Source organism: Sorex araneus, chromosome 2, assembly GCF_027595985.1.
Source record: "Sorex araneus isolate mSorAra2 chromosome 2, mSorAra2.pri, whole genome shotgun sequence".
In the NCBI taxonomy this organism is placed as follows: domain Eukaryota; kingdom Metazoa; phylum Chordata; class Mammalia; order Eulipotyphla; family Soricidae; genus Sorex; species Sorex araneus.
Genome location: NC_073303.1, coordinates 47,017,074 through 47,033,382, shown reverse-complemented (window position 1 = coordinate 47,033,382; position 16,309 = coordinate 47,017,074). Strand labels below are relative to the sequence as shown.

Below are 16,309 nucleotides of genomic sequence, written 5' to 3'. Positions count from 1 at the left end.
GGGTGAGAAAAACTTCCTTTCAGAAAAACAAGCGTTTCTTATCTGAGAAAGTTGATGAGGCTGCTGAAACCCCACTTTGATGTTTTTCTTCCTGCAGGGATAGTGCTGCCTGCTTTGCCATTCAGAAAGGATTACAGGCATCGCGGAGTGACATTAAGTTATTTAAGCATAATGATATGGCTGACCTGGAGCGACTACTAAAAGAACAAGAGATCGAAGATCAAAAGGTATGATTCTTTTGAAGAAAATTACACAGTTCTTTTGTACTTTGTAACCAGCTAAATTATATATGAAATGGTAATTTGTCATGAAAACTTGCCTGCGGATCACATTTGGATATTAAGTCAGGGCGTTACTGCTTATTAAATATACTTCTTGTTGGAGGGCCAAGACTGATTGTAATTGCCCCCTCGTTGTCATAATTATATGTGGCAGATTTAGGGGAGGGTAATCCAGGCAGCATTCTAAAAGAGAGAAAAAGCATGTACTTTGAGGTGGAGCAATGTATCTTTGACAGAATTGGACTTCATCTCATTAGGTGTTAACAGGATGCGTCTAGTGAGTTCAGAATAGGCTTATTTGTAGCATAATAAATCATGTGTCCATCAGCTAGCAGAAACAATGACTGCAGACCAGAATTTACGAATCTCTGAACAAAGTGAGGCTGTTGACCCCGCCCCTGCCTTCATCGCAGAGTTCTGAGCAGCTACTACCAGTGGGCAGAAACTGCTCTTAGCATGGCTTCCATTCAGCCTGCTCCCCATCTGTCTGCTTTCTTGGGCACTTGTCCAGCTCCTGGGGCTTTGGGCTGCATGCTGGGGGCAAGCGGAACTAGCCCCCGTATTCAGTCAGGAAGTGTAACTGGAGCTGTTTGGAGTGCTCTGAGGGTGCTTTCTTTCCCCTGAGTGTGGTGGGAAGGGTGTGTAGGGGGTCAGGACACCTCGTCACCTTGTCCTTTCTTCCAAGCACCTCTTCCAAGTAGGCTTTCCCCAGGCACCTCGTCCCTGAGTAGCAGGACCCAGGAAAATGCTTATCTCATCCCCAGTGTATCTATTTCTGCTTTTCCAGAAATTTGCTTTCTTCCTTAGAATTCTGCCATTCTCTGTAGGTGGCAGCCTGAGTCAGCACTGAGTGAGTACACACATTCCTGTGGGGAATTGGTATAAGCACTGTTTCATGCTGAACATGTATAGGCCAATTTTCATGCTTACACAACTTAGGAAAACCTGCAAGAAAACTCAAAATTGAGACCATACCACTGAGGAATTTGTTACTCTAGATTCCTCTCTTTCCATAGTGGAATGCTACGGATTTGGGGCACAGTGCCTTGGAAAGGTGACCAGTGTACTGAAGAGCTTATCTTGCCAAGTTCATAGTGTACAGTTTGGAAAACAGTAGATTCAAGTTTCATATATGTATGTTTTTGTAAGATGAGGAAATTTTTATATAAGAACTGTAGCACTGTCATCCCATTATTCATCGACTTGCTTGAGCGGGCACCAGAAATGTCTCCACTGTGAGACTTGTTGTTACTGTTTTTGGCGTATAGAATATGCCACGGGTAGCTTGCCAGGCTCTGCTGTGCTGGCAGGATACTCTCGGTAGCTTGCCGGGCTCTCCGAGAGAGACAGGCAATCGAACCAGGGTTTGCTGCATGCAAGGCAAATGCCCTACCCGCTGTGCTTTCATTCCAGTCCTTATATAAGAACAAGAAATAAAATTAATTTGAAATATGACACTTTTTATAGTTTTCGCTATTCTACGTTTTCCTGCCGGAAGTAGGCTTCCCAAATAACATTAACATTTTGGCTTTCAGGAATCATTGTTTTTCAATTTCATTTTCATTTAAATATTAAAATTTTTAATATTTTCTGCTTGGATATTTCTCTCTTCTTGAAAGCAAATTAAGATTGTAATTTAGCTCAGATTTAGATCAAAGTTTGCCCATTTCCCAAGCATTGTATTTCATAGGAGTTTCTTCTTCCCTTTTCCTTCATTCTGTTCAATCTGAGAAGAAATACAAGTAAATATGACGTGGAAACAATGCAGATAACTATGATAATGTAAAACATGGTCTAGCATTACAAATAATTTGAGTAATTACTTTAGGAGGGTTTTGGTTTTTGGGGGTTTTTTTGGTTTTTTTGGTTTTTGGTTTTTTTTTTTTTTGCTTTTGGGGTCATACCTGGCAATGTACAAGGGTTACTCCTGGCTCTGCACTCAGGAATCACTCCTGGCGGTGCTCGGGGGACCTTATGGGATTCTGGGGATCAAACCCAGGTCGGCCAGTGCAAAGCAGACACTCTCCCCATTGTACTGTCGCTCCAACCCCTCTTGAAGAGTTTTTAACTGCCCAGTTAAAAACCACTTTTAAGGGGCCGGAGCGATAGCACAGCGGGTAGGGCGTTTGCCTTGCACACGGCCGACCTGGGTTCGATCCCCGGCATCCCATATGGTCCCCCAAGCACCGCCAGGAGTAATTCCTGAGCATTGCTGGGTGTGACCCAAAAAGCAAAAAAAAAAAAAAGACACTTTTAATAGTAATAGTTATGCAAACACAGATGTGATGAGAAAAGGGCCTTTTAAAACCCAAGGAAGTCCGAGAGCTATAACCAGAGGTTAGTAACACAATCTTCTGTGGACCTTTATATTCCTAAGTATTCAGAACATTTCTATCTGGGCTGCATTAAAAAAAATTAATTCTCAGAAATTTTCCAAAGGTTCAAGAAAGTACCATGATGAAGCAGAATGAAGTACACAGTCTAAACCCAACAGAGCCCACAAGCTAGAATTTTAGAACTTCCTAAAAATCACATCTTAAGACTGATATGGAAAGACTCACTTCATGTTTTTAAAGCTCAGGTCTTAAAACTATTGGGACAAAAGCCTCATTCTAAATACTATTACAAATATAATAGTATTTATAATGACAGATATTATAAGATAAAGGATACCAAGTGACAAGCTAATTTGTTGCATTCTTCTTTGTGTTTGTCCACTTCTCAGAATTCCTGCATTCATTTTTTTTTTCTTTTTGGGTCACACCCAGCGATGCTCAGGGGTTACTCCTGGCTTTGCACTCAGGAATTACTCCTGGCAGTGCTTGGGGGACCATATGGGATGCCGGGGATCGAACCCGGGTTGGCCGCGTGCAAAGCAAATGCCCTACCCGCTGTGCTATTGCTCCAGCCCCCCCTGCATTCATTTTTGAAAGGTCGGGAGAGGCAGGCTGCCACCCGCTCTCTCTGTTGCCCACCCTCCTCATCAGCTGATGTACAATTAGCCCCCTGACGTTCAGGTTTGTGGTCAGTGACAGGGTGGCTCAGTGATGTGTGCTCATGTGTGTCTCAGCAGACTTCCTTTTCTCGGTGTGATACTGGGGGTTCCAAAAGACCCCTTTCCAGTTTAGCTCAGACACTTGATATTTTTTTTCTTTTGGTGTTGGAGCCATTTTCAGCTGTGCTCAGGGTTTCCTCCTGGCTCTGTACTCAGTGTTTACTCCAGTGATGACTCTCAGAAATTGAACCCAATTCAGCCACGTATAAGGCAAGTCCCTTCTCCACTGTACTGTCTTTCTTTCCACTACTTGTCTCAGGTACTCAAATCTACGCTTTCCAGAAGTCAGAGCATAGAGGCGAGCCATTCCGTCTGCTGATCTTACTAGTTCCAAAGTAGCACACCCTGAGCACCCAGAGACTCAGCCGTGTGAGAGACACATGCATCGCCTGTCTGTGTTGTGTTGTCCGAGGGACGATGCATCGTCCTCTATCACCTTGGATCGTGGTCAAGTGTTGCTTGGTCCATTCATTTATAATACTAAGCGAAGGAGTTTCATCTGGTTTCCTACAAATGAGAGAAAGAGCAGGAGTTTTTAAACTTCCACTACAGAAAATGTTGGCACTACCATGTTGGAAAGTGAGTAGGTGGAAACCTCCCATGTCCCCTTTGCCCAGCTTTGTCCTCGGTGTTCTGCTATTCTTGTTGTGTCCTCTAGGACTCTATCTGCTGTCTCCACTTCATCTCTGTGTTGATGGTGTTGTCAGCCTCACCGTAGTTCTTTCATCTGGAGTCATATTTAGAGGCACAAATCCTGTCCATACCTGTTTATCCAGTGGCTGTGCCCTGCCACCTGGCTATCCTGACGCCTGTCACCGTTTAAAGCATCCTCAGAGCACCAGAACTGTGTGTGGACTTGCCTGGTTGGTTCTGTGAACATCATGTGTAGGAGAATGCACTGTTCATCTTGGAGTAGTCTGCCGAACCATGGCTTGTCAGGCCATTGGAACCCTTGTTGCCTGGTGACAGTGCCAAGGTAAAGGTAGTGTATCTGGAGTTAACCAAAATATAAAATGGATTTTTTTTTTTTTTTTTTTTGTCTTCAAGAATCCTCGAAAGGCTCGTGTGACTCGACGCTTCATTGTAGTAGAAGGGCTGTACATGAATACTGGAATGGTTTGTCCTCTTCCAGAGCTGGTAAGCAGCCACTTTTCTTCATTCTTTAAGCTTTTGGGGACCATTTGGCAATAATGCCTTCTTGTGACTTTCATAGTAGGTGTCATGGGCATATTCTGATCTTACCAGGGAAGCAAAGTAACATTAAGTACAGATGGTGGCTTTAAGGTGACTCTTACGAGTAATCAAGACTTTCGTCTTGGAGCCACACCCAGGAGTGTTTAGGGGTTATTTCTGGCTCTGTACTCAGAAGTGATTCCTAGTGGTGTTCAGGAGACCAGAAGGGGGCCAGGGATAGAACCTGACTTGACAGTGTCAAAGCCAGTGCCCTACCCCACTGTACCATTGCTCCAGCCCATGATTCAGCTTCTTAAAACCAGCTTTTACAGGGTCAGGCATATAGGTCAACAGTAGAGCACTTGTCTGTGTGAATGTCTGCAGTGCGAGTTACTGGTTATATTACAAATAAATTTAAAAAAAAACAATTTTAATTAGATTGTCATTGACATAAGGTAAATACTTTGAGTATAAAGTTTGCTCAATTATTACCAGCTCTAATCACCATCGCCACTGTCAAAATAGAGAATATTTCCCTCCAGAAAGTTTCCTTAGGGTCCTTGGGGGTCTGTCCCCCAATCTTGGCTGGGCCACCTCCCATCTACTTTCTGTTGCTGTATTGTTTTTGCCTTCTGTAGAATTTCACATACATATGGATATATTTTGTATAGTACTGAGGGAAAGGAATACATAGATTCTTAGAAATCGTAATAACTGAGATGGTGTGTTTGGAGATGAAATTTACATATTATGGAATTAGTCACTTTAAAATGTACAGTTCAGTATCACTTAGTATATTTATAGAGTTGTGTAGCTATCTGCTCTCCTCTTCTGAGGACTTGTTACTCCCGAAGAAGAGTAACTCCCGAAGAAGACCCTGTACCCAGTAAGCTGCCATTCTCCATTTTCCCTCTCCCAGCCCCTGGCACCCACCAACCTGCTTTCTGTCTGTAAAGACAGGTTTGGCCCTCGCAGCCCCCAAGGATCTTTGTCAGGCCAAGCTCTTAAGGGAGTGACCTCAGGTGTGCCACCCGCCCTCCCCCCTTTTTGTTATGAAATAAAATAGCTTTATTTAAATTGATTTAGAGAAATGTGAGGGGAGAGAAAGATCTGTTCAGATGAGAACACAGCTCCTCCAGAGGGAAGGGCTGAGAGTACACATCTCCCTCTGGGCCGTGACCCTTCCCCAGGGCTGCCTTGCCTGGAGTTCTCTGCACCCAGGGAAGTTAATCTGGGTGTTGTCTAGGAGGAAAAGCCTTGAACTCCACATGAACTTTCATCTCAAGTTCCTAGATTTCCCTGTAGCTTCTCCTTTTCTGAGGGAGTCCCGTTCCGTCATTCCCCCCCCCCACCCACTCACCCAATCGCATTCTTGGATGGCATCTGAGTCTCTGCATCTGAGCAGAGCCTGTCGTCTCCATCTCCATGGAAGCCGGGGAGTGCATCTCAGAGGGCTACTGGAGTAGGCATTTTCTCCTCGATTACGTTACTTCCAAATAACCATTACCAGCCCTCCCCATCTGTCTAAAGCTTCTATAGCTACTCCCTCTAGCAAGTGCCTCTTTCGTTCATTAGTTTTAAGTATCTATGAAGGAAGAATCTGTCTGTTTCCCAGGAGCTTTTCAGTAGAGACAGACTGGTGTCTAGTAGACTACATGTCTATAGTCGCAGTGTTCTGTAACATTTCTTCTTGAGTTGGATGCTGTGGGGCTGGGCATATGGCTCCCAGTGCCGGCACATATGCCTGTCATGTGGAGGCCTTGCATTCACTTCCCAGTGCGGAGTGCTGTGTGTGGCCCTGGTGGCCCAGCACCCCTGCCCACACTGGGGCGGCATGGCAGGATGGCGTGTGGCCCCTGTACAGATGCAGCCGACACGTGCTGTCTCTTCTCTGATGAGTGGGATACTCATGGGGACACCGACATGCAGTTGTTGTTCCTTATTCATGGCGGGTTGAATATGCTCACGTTCTCTAACCTTGGCACAGTCCATCCGGATAAGGAAGAGCAAAGGCCAGACACAGCGTATTCATCAGCTTTGTTTCATGTGTCTTTCTGTTGAGATTCCTGTTCAGATACACTGTTGATTATCCCTCGTGCCCAAGCAGCCTTTCTGAAAACATGCTGTTTTCTCTGAAAGATGTATAGAGCCTTGCACTCAGGAACCCTAGACAGCACTTCCTCACTGTGCTTAAGGATGTTTTCAACAATAAATCACTGGTTAAAAAAAGCACCAAATGTGGCCGGCATGAGACCAGGGACCAGCACATGTGTGCGTGGTGCGGACTGAAGCAGCAGACGAGAGCGTAGCATGTCATGGCTCCGTGTTCTCACTGCTCTGTGCACAGGGCCCAGTGGTGGCATGAGGGCCACACAGCTCCAGCAAGCACGGCAAATGCAGGTTCCCCCAGTAGCGAGCTGTACATGCCTCTTTCTTATTTCAGTTTCTTCTTGATTTGTTCTACATTTGCTTAATTATTCATGTGTTAAAGTTGTTTTCTTTGTCTCTAGGTTAAGTTAAAATACAAGTACAAAGCAAGGATCTTTCTGGAGGAAAGCCTTTCGTTCGGAGTCCTAGGAGAGCATGGCCGTGGTGTCACAGAGCACTTTGGTATCAATGTAAGTTCTATTCTTATAAAAGATTTGCCGACAAAACCAAACCAAGAGGGTTGTGGGGTTTTGTTTGTTTGTTTGCTTTTTTTTGGGTCACAGTGAGTGATGCTCAGAGGTTACTCCTGGCTCTGTGCTCAAGAATTACTCCCGGCAGTGCTTGGGGGACCATATGGGATGCTGGGTATTGAGCCCGGGCTGGCTGTATAAGGTAAATGCCCTATCTGCTGTGCTATCATTCTGACCCCCAACACCAGGACTTTAAGAAGCAGAAGTTTATTGTGTAGCTCAGTAGATGAGTTTGAGGCATCCCCACTGTCCAGGCCTCTCCTCATACCTGTGTATGATATCTGTTGTCCTGTCTCTCGAGCTAGAGCGATAGCACAACAGGTAGGATGTTTGCCTTGCAGCGGGTTTGATTACTCCGTCCCTCTCGGAGAGCCCGGCAAGCTACTGAGAGTATCCCGCCCACACGGCGGAGTCTGGCAAGCTACCTGTGGCGTGTAACAGTAACAAGTCTCACAATGGAGATGTTACTGCTGCCCGCTTGAGCAAATCGATAAGCAACGGGATGGCAGTGACAGTGACAGTCCTGTCTCTTGAAGACTAGTTCAGATTAATGTCCTTGTCCTGTTTCTCACGGTCTGCTTGTCTCCAGTGTGTGATGGCCCAGGCCTGTCCCTCTGCCACGCTGTCCAGTGCACACATTCTGACCTGAGGTCTGCAGCTGGAGCCCTCCCTGTGACCTGTCTCTGGGCTTCCCTAGGACTATACCCAGCAGTGCCCTGTCCCCTCAGCTTCGTAGTTTCTGATCATGCATGTGGGGAGGGGCATCCCTGCGGTCCCGCCATCTGGCTTGGAGCTCCCTTTCATCTGCTGCTGTCCCCCACTCTGGTCGTCCTGTTGCTGTCTTCGCGGGATGCCTTTTCGGTGGGCAGGATTTCAAAGGACAGTCACATTCACTGGTTCTCCTACACCCGCCCTCCCACTCCTCCCTGTTCGTTCCATCCTGCAGGGCAGGTTCCTCCGGCAGGACTCTGGGTGTCTGCCCTGGGAACTTGTAAAGTCAGAGTGCTTTCTGTTTACCTGGTAATTTCCTACCTGTCGGTGCTTCTTCCCTAGACATAATTAAATTCACCTTACATTCCCTTCTTCGAGTCAGGAAGTATCTCCTGAGTAGCTCCTGGCCAGTGTTTGTGGCGGCTGAGAAAGGATGTCCTGGGCAGTACTGGAGATTCTGTGTTCTCAGGAATGGGGAGAGACTCTCCCCCTGGCACATGTGTTCATAGTCAGGCAGTCAGAAATGCCGCTGCAAGGACTCAGCGAAAGCCCTCAAGGCCCAGACAGCTGGACTGAGTTGTATTTCATTTGGCTGAAGGGAAAGGCGCCTCAGCTGGCCATGGGCTTAAGGTATGCTCCTGGCCTTGGGGCGGGCCAGTGTCACCCACCACAGAACCTTCCTGCACCCACACCAAGGGGCACAGTCAAAGGAAGATTTTCTCCAAATTCTATGCTTCACAGTCTTGCAATCTGGAGAAAGTTAAATTATAAAATATAAAATCAGGACGGGAACAATAGGATTGCTTCCTTTCATGCAGCTGACTGGAGTTCGATCTGTGGCACCACTTTATGGTTCCCAAGCCCTGCCAGGAGTGATCCTGGGTGCAGAAGCCAGGAATAAGCCCTGAGCACTGTTTAGTATAAGCAACGCCTCCCCCCCCAAAAAAAAAGTTAAACATCACTTTAGTTACTTACATCTCACTGTGCATAAAGTCCTGGAGAAAAGTAGCAGAAAGTTGTTGTTGGTGGTTTGTTTTCTTTGGCGAAGCAAGAAAGTTCTTACTGAAATTTATTTAGAGTGATGTGAGGAGAAAGAAAGGGGAAAGTATGTTTGAGAGAGAACACAGACTTATGCGGAGTGGAAATAGGCAAAGAAGCAGACAGTTCTGCGAGATAAGAGTGTGCGTTCAGGGGCAGTCACGGGCTTGAGGAGCAAGCCCTGCAGAAGGAGATCTCAAGGATTTAAACGTGAGCAAACATCTCTGACACAGTGCCATTTGACAGTTAAATGCTCGAGCAATTTCCGAGGGTGAGAACATGATTTAAGCTAAATTACAACAATATTCCCCCTTTGTTACAGCTTTTAATTATATATGAGCTAAGGGTTCAGTATAAACACCCCAAGTCACATTAACTGTATTCAGTTTTCTATAATTGCATGTAAATTACTCAGAGACTTTTCATGGATTCTCGCATATGGGACTAGAGCAGTGATAGAGTGGGTAGGGTGCTTATCTCGAATACATGCCGACCCGGGTTCAATTCTTTAACCCCATATGACACCCTGACTCCTGCCAGGAGTGATCCCTGAGTGCAGAGCCAAGAGTAAACCCTGAGCACTGCCGGGTGTAACCCCAAAACCAAAAAAAAGAGACAGAGAGAGAGAGATTCTGGTCTCTGCTCACTCCACATAGTTTAGGACACATAGTTTAACCTCAGATAGGTGGAGATCTGGAGTAGAGTGATTAGAACCCCTCCCTCCCTCCTTCACTTCCCCCTCCCTTCCTCCCTCCTTCCCTTCCTCCCTCCCTTCCTACCTTCCTACCTCCTTCACTCCCCCTCCCTCCCGTCCTCCCTCCCTACCTTCCTCCTTCACTCCCCCTTCCTCCCTCCTCCCTTCCTCCCTCCCTCCCTCCTACCTTTCTTCCTTCCTCCCTGCCTCTCTTCCTTCCTCCCTGCCTCTCTCCCTTCCTCCCTTTCTCCCTTCCTTCCTTCCTCCCTTCCTCCCTCCATTCCTCTCTTCCTCCCTCCCTCCCTCTCTCCCTCCCCTACTCCCTTCCTTTCTTCCTCCCTCCCTTCCTCCCTCCCCTCCCTCCATTCCTTTCTTCCTCCCTCCCTTTCTTCTCCCTCCCTTCTTCCCTTCCTCCATCCCTCCTTCCTTTTCTTCCCTTCTTCCCTCCCTCCCTCCCTCCCTTTCTTTCTTTCTTCCTCCGTTCCTTCCTGACTTCCTCCCTCCCTCCCTTCCTCCATTCATCTCTTCATTCCTCTCTTCCTCCCTTCCTCCCCCCTCCCTTTTCTTCTTCCATCCATCACAGTGAGATACAAGTTGTTCATGATTGAATGAACATTATATAACAAAGTTACATAATGTTCCAACATCCGTTCCTTCACCATAATCATTACTTTTTGAATTCATGTTTGAAATGTTTTTCTGTTTCTGTATTTGTTGGATTATGTTCTCCATGGCTGCGATGGTGTCATTGTGTATAGTACTTGATACACAGAGTCACTGCACCCTCAGCACCCCTGCAGTGCCTAGTGCCCACCAGCTCTGTAAACTCTCAGGAAGACTTAATGCACCCTGGTGAGGATGATTAATGAACCCAAGGAAACGATGGGCAAAGGTCACCAGCAAAGCAGAAGCATGAGGGCAGAAGTGACGAATATGGTGGGTGATATCAAAAAATACAGTCAGGGTCTGAGCAGCCAAGTTGAAGATCCGGGAGCTCCAAGATGAGATGCAGGAAACTTCCAGAAAACAACAGAATACGGGGAGACATTTGGAAGGAAATGTACAGCACATCAGAGAACTCTGGAGTGAAGCCAGAAGTACAATGTAAGAGAGGCAGATTTGGTGAGGAACCACTGTTCTTAAAGATACCGTAGCTGAGAATCCCCTAGAGATGAGGAATGCAGGCACGGAGACCCAGGGGGCCAAAGGGTCCCAGTGAAAACAGACCCGATAGAGAACTCCCAGATACATTATCACCCAAAGAAAAAAGCCCAAGACAGCAGAATGCTTAAAGCAGCAATACCAGAAAAGGACCTTTATGCAAAAGGAAGCCTGTAAGATACACAGCAGGTCTATTAAATGAGACTGAGCCAGAAGAGAATGGTGGGACAGAGTGAAAGAACCCCCACCACGAGTCCTCTGTACAGCTAGACTAGCTAGACTGTCACTCAGGAGATGGAGTGACACGGAGCCCCAGACAGGCGACAGCTCAGGGAATACAGATCCTCGAAGCCAGTTTTACAAGAAATGCTGGAAAATGCCTAAAATGAGAGAGAGAGGGGGGGGTAAAGAGTGAGAGAAGAGAGGTGCCTGCCATAGAGGCAGCTGAGGTGGGGGCTGGGGAGTGGCTTGAAGGGGCAGGAGGGAAACTGGGATACTAGTGCTGGGAAATTAACCTGGTGAAGGGATGGTGTTGGAATACAGTGTGAAGTGCAGTCATGTACAATTTTGTAATGCTCTATCTCACAGTGATTCAGTTTTAAAAAAGGAAATGCTGAAGAACCTTTTTATTTTTATTTATTTATTTATTTTTTAAAGGACTCTTGTCTTTTTTTTTTTTTTTTTTTTTTTTTGCTTTTTGGGTCACACCTGGCCATGCACAGGGGTTACTCCTGGCTCTGCACTCAGGAATTACCCCTGGCCGTGCTCAGGGGACCATATGGAATGCGGGGGTTTGAACCCGGGTCAGCCGCGTGCAAGGCAAACGCCCTACCCGCTGTGCTATCTCTCCAGCCCCTGAAGAACCTTTTTAAAAAAGAACATAGTTCTCAGCACTTTGCCAACAGAGTATGGCATCACTTGGTTGTTGTCTTTTTTTTTCTAATTTTATTGAATCACCGTGAGATAGTTACAAGCTTTCATGTTTGGGTTACAATCTCACAATGATCAAACACCCATCCCTCCACCAGTGCACAATCCCCACCACCGATATCCTGGGTATACCCCCCTTTCCCACCCTCCCCCTGCCCCCATGGCAGACAATATTCCCCATACTCTCTCTCCTTTTGGGCATTATGGCTTGCAACACAGACACTGAGAGGTCATCATGTTTATTAGTCCATTATCTACTTTCGACATGCATCTCCCATCCCAACTGGTTCCTCCAGCCATCATTTTCTATGTTCCCTTTTGCAACACTATGTTCCTTTCTCTATTCCATCTGCCTTCTCCCCTCCACTCATGAAGCAGTCTTCCAGCTATGGGGCAATCTCCCTGGCCCTTGTATCTACTGTCCTTGGGTGTCAGCCTCATGTGATGTTATTCTATACTCCACAAATGAGTGCAGTCCTTCTATATCTGTCCCTCTCTTTCTGACTCATTTCCCTTAGCATGATACTCTCCATGTCTACCCATTTATAAGCAAATTTCATGACTTCATCTCTCCTAACAGCTGCGTAGTATTCCATTGGGCATCACTTATGTTGCTTATGGGTGTCACCACTAGATTTAGGAAAGGTGTTTATTCCTAGCTTGCTAGAGAATCTCATACTTGTTCAGTAATGAATTAATGTTTTATTTATATTGAATATTTGTCTACTCAGGAGATTTTTTTCATCTATAGAAATTTTCCAATCTGTTACGTATTGCTATCTTTAATGTAGTCTTTTCTGACATAAAGCCTATATTCTATTTTAGGATAAAGCATTTTTTATATTTTTACAGATCTAACCCTTAAATTTTTCTTGATTCTTTTCTCCTCACTCTTACTAATTTGTGTATTTGTGGGGTTATATATTTTATGTTAATTTTAAAATGTATTATAGAAATATTTGCACTATTTTAAAACTTTAGATACCTACTAAAAGGGAAAGATAGTTAAAATTTCTTTTTCAGCTTACTGACTTACTATTTTGTGAAATTTCAGTTTAGTTTTAATTATCTCTTGTGTGTAGGTGTCACCACTGCCAAAATTTAAGGGGGGAAAAGTGAGTGCTCTCTTATATAGGATTAAAGAGAAACGTAGTAAGGGAATACAAATGGCACAAGTCACTGTAACTGGAGATTCTGTCTGTAGAACTGATCTTACCTGGGAGTGTGTTTTGGGGGCAGGGGGGCAGGGAGGGGATTTAGGACAGAGGTGGAGGGAAGAAGGTACTCTGGTCATGGGAGCGACGTACAAATGCAAGTGTGATTAACAGTGTTATAAATGCTGGTATCAATAAAAATGGTCAAAAATAAGGAAAGATGAAACCATGCAGTTCTCTGCAGTGTCAATACAACTGGAGGATGATCCAGTCATGAAAGGAAACCAGAGGGAGAGGATTGACGCTCTCATTCCTCTGTAAGTGGAGACGGCCGTGAAAGATGCCTCATTCCTCTGTGGTAAATAAGAAGCCCTCGGCTTTAAATTACAGAACTGGGGGCGGGGTGGTGGACTAGACACAAGGTAAGGCAGATACAAACTAGGTTACTTTCACTCACCGAGCTAGGTGGGCTTCTTTGCTTCTTTCCATGTGTTTGCTACCCTGCTGAGGGATAATCTTTGCAGTTCCATCTCATGTGCAACCCCCTCCCCGCCCCCCCGCCATCCAACCACTGTCCACACAGTTCCGAGATGTGGAGGTGGCCAGCTGAGAGTGTGGTGGAGCGGGTCAGGCGTGGAGGCTGCCATGGACATTTGAATAACTTTTGAAGCATTAAAAAGATTTAAAAGAAGGAAAATGCTGACTTCACTGAGTTTTTTGCCTGCCTTCAATGGTTGCCATAAAGTATGTATGAGGACTTGAGTACAGGTGCATAGTGCAAGACCTTACAATCCTGATTCAGACAAATAATGCAGAAAAAAAGGTTTGTAAGACTGAAATATTTAAATGCTAAATATTTTGATACTATGAATATTTTTGTTTTGGTTTTTTGGGTTTGGGTTTGATTCATTGATTTTGGAGCCACATCCACTGGTGCTCAGGGCTTATTCTTGGCTCTGCATTCAGGGATCTTTCCTGGTGGGCTCAGAGGAACATATGGGGTTCTTAGAATCAAATCCAAGTTTCCTATGTGCAAGGCAAACGGACCTACCAACTGTATTATCATTTCGGCCCCATTGATACTAATAATTTGTTTATTTTGCATGGGCTGACCCGGGTTCAATCCCAGGCCCCACATCCAGTCCCCCAAGCTCCCAGTTCTGATCCTGAGTGCAGGGCCAGGAGTCAAACCTGAGACCACTGGGTGTGGCCCCCCCAGCCCCACATTTAAAAAATGTTTAGATGTGATCAAAGTTTTGCAGCTATGTTTTACTATGTGTTTGTCTTGAGATTCTCTTTTAGAAATGAGTACTGAAATTTATGTAGATCAAATATTGTAGATATGAAATTTGTAGATATGAAATCTGGTATTTGCTCGAGTATGTTGGGACATTAAGGAGCTATAGACGAAGTAACATTGTCTAAGAATCAATCATATTGAGCCTGGATGAAGGGATGTCTTTAGCTTTTCCTCTCTACTTTTGCACACTCAGTACTCTCTGCACTTGACTTAAGTATTTCTAAGTGGAAGGATACCTGGATTGAGAATTTATACTATATAATTTTCCTCTAGTGGTTGTCTCTGTACCAAATATATTTAGACTTTTATTTCTTGCCATTATTTTCTGGAAACCCATCTAACAGTTATTTATATGGCATTTACATTTTACTAGGTTGTTTTTTTTTATGTATAATCTAGAAATGACTTAAAGTATATGGCAGGATGTATGTAGATTAGATACTGCACCAATTTTATATGAAGGAGTTGAGAATCCCGGAATCTGGGTACAGGTCCCGGTATTAATTTTTTAAATTTTATTGAATCACTGTGAGATAGTTACAAGCTTTCGTGTTTGGGTTACAATCTCACAATGATCAAACACCCATCCCTCCACCAGTGTGCATTCCCCACCACCAATATCCTGGGTATACCCCCCCTTTCCCACCCTCCCCCTGCACTCATTTGTGGAGTGTAGGGTAGCGTCACTTGGGCTGACATCACTTGGGCTGACACCCAAGGACGGTAGATACAATGGCCAGGGGGATTGCCCCATAGAGACTGCTTCATGAGCGGAGGGGAGAAGGCAGATGGAATAGAGAAGGGATCACTAAGAAAATGATGGCTGGAGGAACCAGTTGGGATGGGAGATGCATGCTGAAAGTTTGAATGCTTTTATGAGAAAGGGTTTTAAATGAAGAAGAGGGCAGAGATTTCCTTGGTGCATCTGTGTCACACTGTATGTTGACCAGTCTTTATTGTCACCACCAATGACTAATTTGTGGATGGTTCCTGTATCCCCTGTGTGGAACTCGATGCTGAAACTGGAACAGAGAGGAGCTCTGTGGATTAAGAAGACAGTTGGCTGGTGAGAGGGGACAGGAGTCTTCCCTTGCATGAAGGCAGCCCGGTTGCATCTCCAGCTTTGCATATTGTCCCCTGAGCACACTCGGTGGAGCCCCCCAAAAAATCAAAAGACAAGAAAAAGTCAGTGGGGACTGCAGGTCCTGCTCCCTGCTCCCCGTTTTGTTTTGTTTAGCCAACGGCTCTGTTGCCAGGATGTTTAAATAAATTGAATCCCTTTTCTTCAGTTTTGGCTTGGGAGCCATATTCGCCATGCTCAGAGCTCACTTCTGGCTCTGCGCTCAGGAATCACTCCTGGTGGGACTCAGGGAACTGTATGGGATGCCAGGAATCAAATCTGGGTCAGCTATAGACAGGTGCCCTACCCACTGTGCTATGTTGCCAGCCTTGACTCCATTTTTTTTGAAGATAGATTGTAGGGACAAAGTGCTGAGAACTTTGAGAGATGGCTTTTTATTTATCTCAAGTGCCATCTCTGGGGAAACTGTTCAACTACTACTTTAGCAAGGAAGTGATCTTATTTTGAACTTCTGAATCATTGCAGTATCAAATTGCTCTGCTTTTATCTTCTCTTAATTTATTTCTTCCCCTGTGAATAAATGTCTTTATGATGAAATGGGAGAGATTATAATGTGGCCCTCTCCCAAAGACAGGCTTTGAAACATCAGTCCTTTTAGCTTTAGATTTTGTGTGATTTGTCCTCTGTGTTCACACAGTTTGTTTGAATCCAGATGTTGACTTGACTGGTGGTGAAGTTTGTCTCCCAAAACAACTAAACATTGACCTTTCCCTGTGTGCTGAAAATCACTTCCCCTCTCCCTTTGTTCTGACAGATTGATGACATTGATCTTATCAGTGCCAACATGGAGAATTCACTTGCTTCCATTGGGGGTTTCTGCTGTGGAAGGTCTTTCGTAATTGATCATCAGGTGAGTTTTTTTTTTTTTAATGTTTTTTTTCTTAAGCAGAATTAGAAACAAACTAGTAGCTCTATTGATCACCTTAAAATGTACAAAATTGGGGGGTGGAGCAATAGTACTGCAGGTGGGGCATTTGCCTTGCATGCAGCTGA

The 16,309-nt window shown here is 45.1% G+C and overlaps 1 protein-coding gene across 2 annotated transcripts in view; it reads left to right on the top strand.

Annotated features, from left to right (window-relative positions):
* Positions 1 to 16,309, top strand: part of SPTLC1 (serine palmitoyltransferase long chain base subunit 1) — a 65,210-nt gene that overhangs the window by 37,783 nt on the left and 11,118 nt on the right. For both annotated transcript variants that reach the window (XM_055128454.1, XM_055128453.1), the window contains exons 7-10: positions 98 to 227; positions 4,384 to 4,473; positions 7,020 to 7,127; positions 16,071 to 16,166. In XM_055128454.1, the coding sequence (XP_054984429.1) occupies positions 98 to 227; positions 4,384 to 4,473; positions 7,020 to 7,127; positions 16,071 to 16,166 (424 nt within the window). The remainder of the gene's footprint in view (positions 1 to 97; positions 228 to 4,383; positions 4,474 to 7,019; positions 7,128 to 16,070; positions 16,167 to 16,309) is intronic.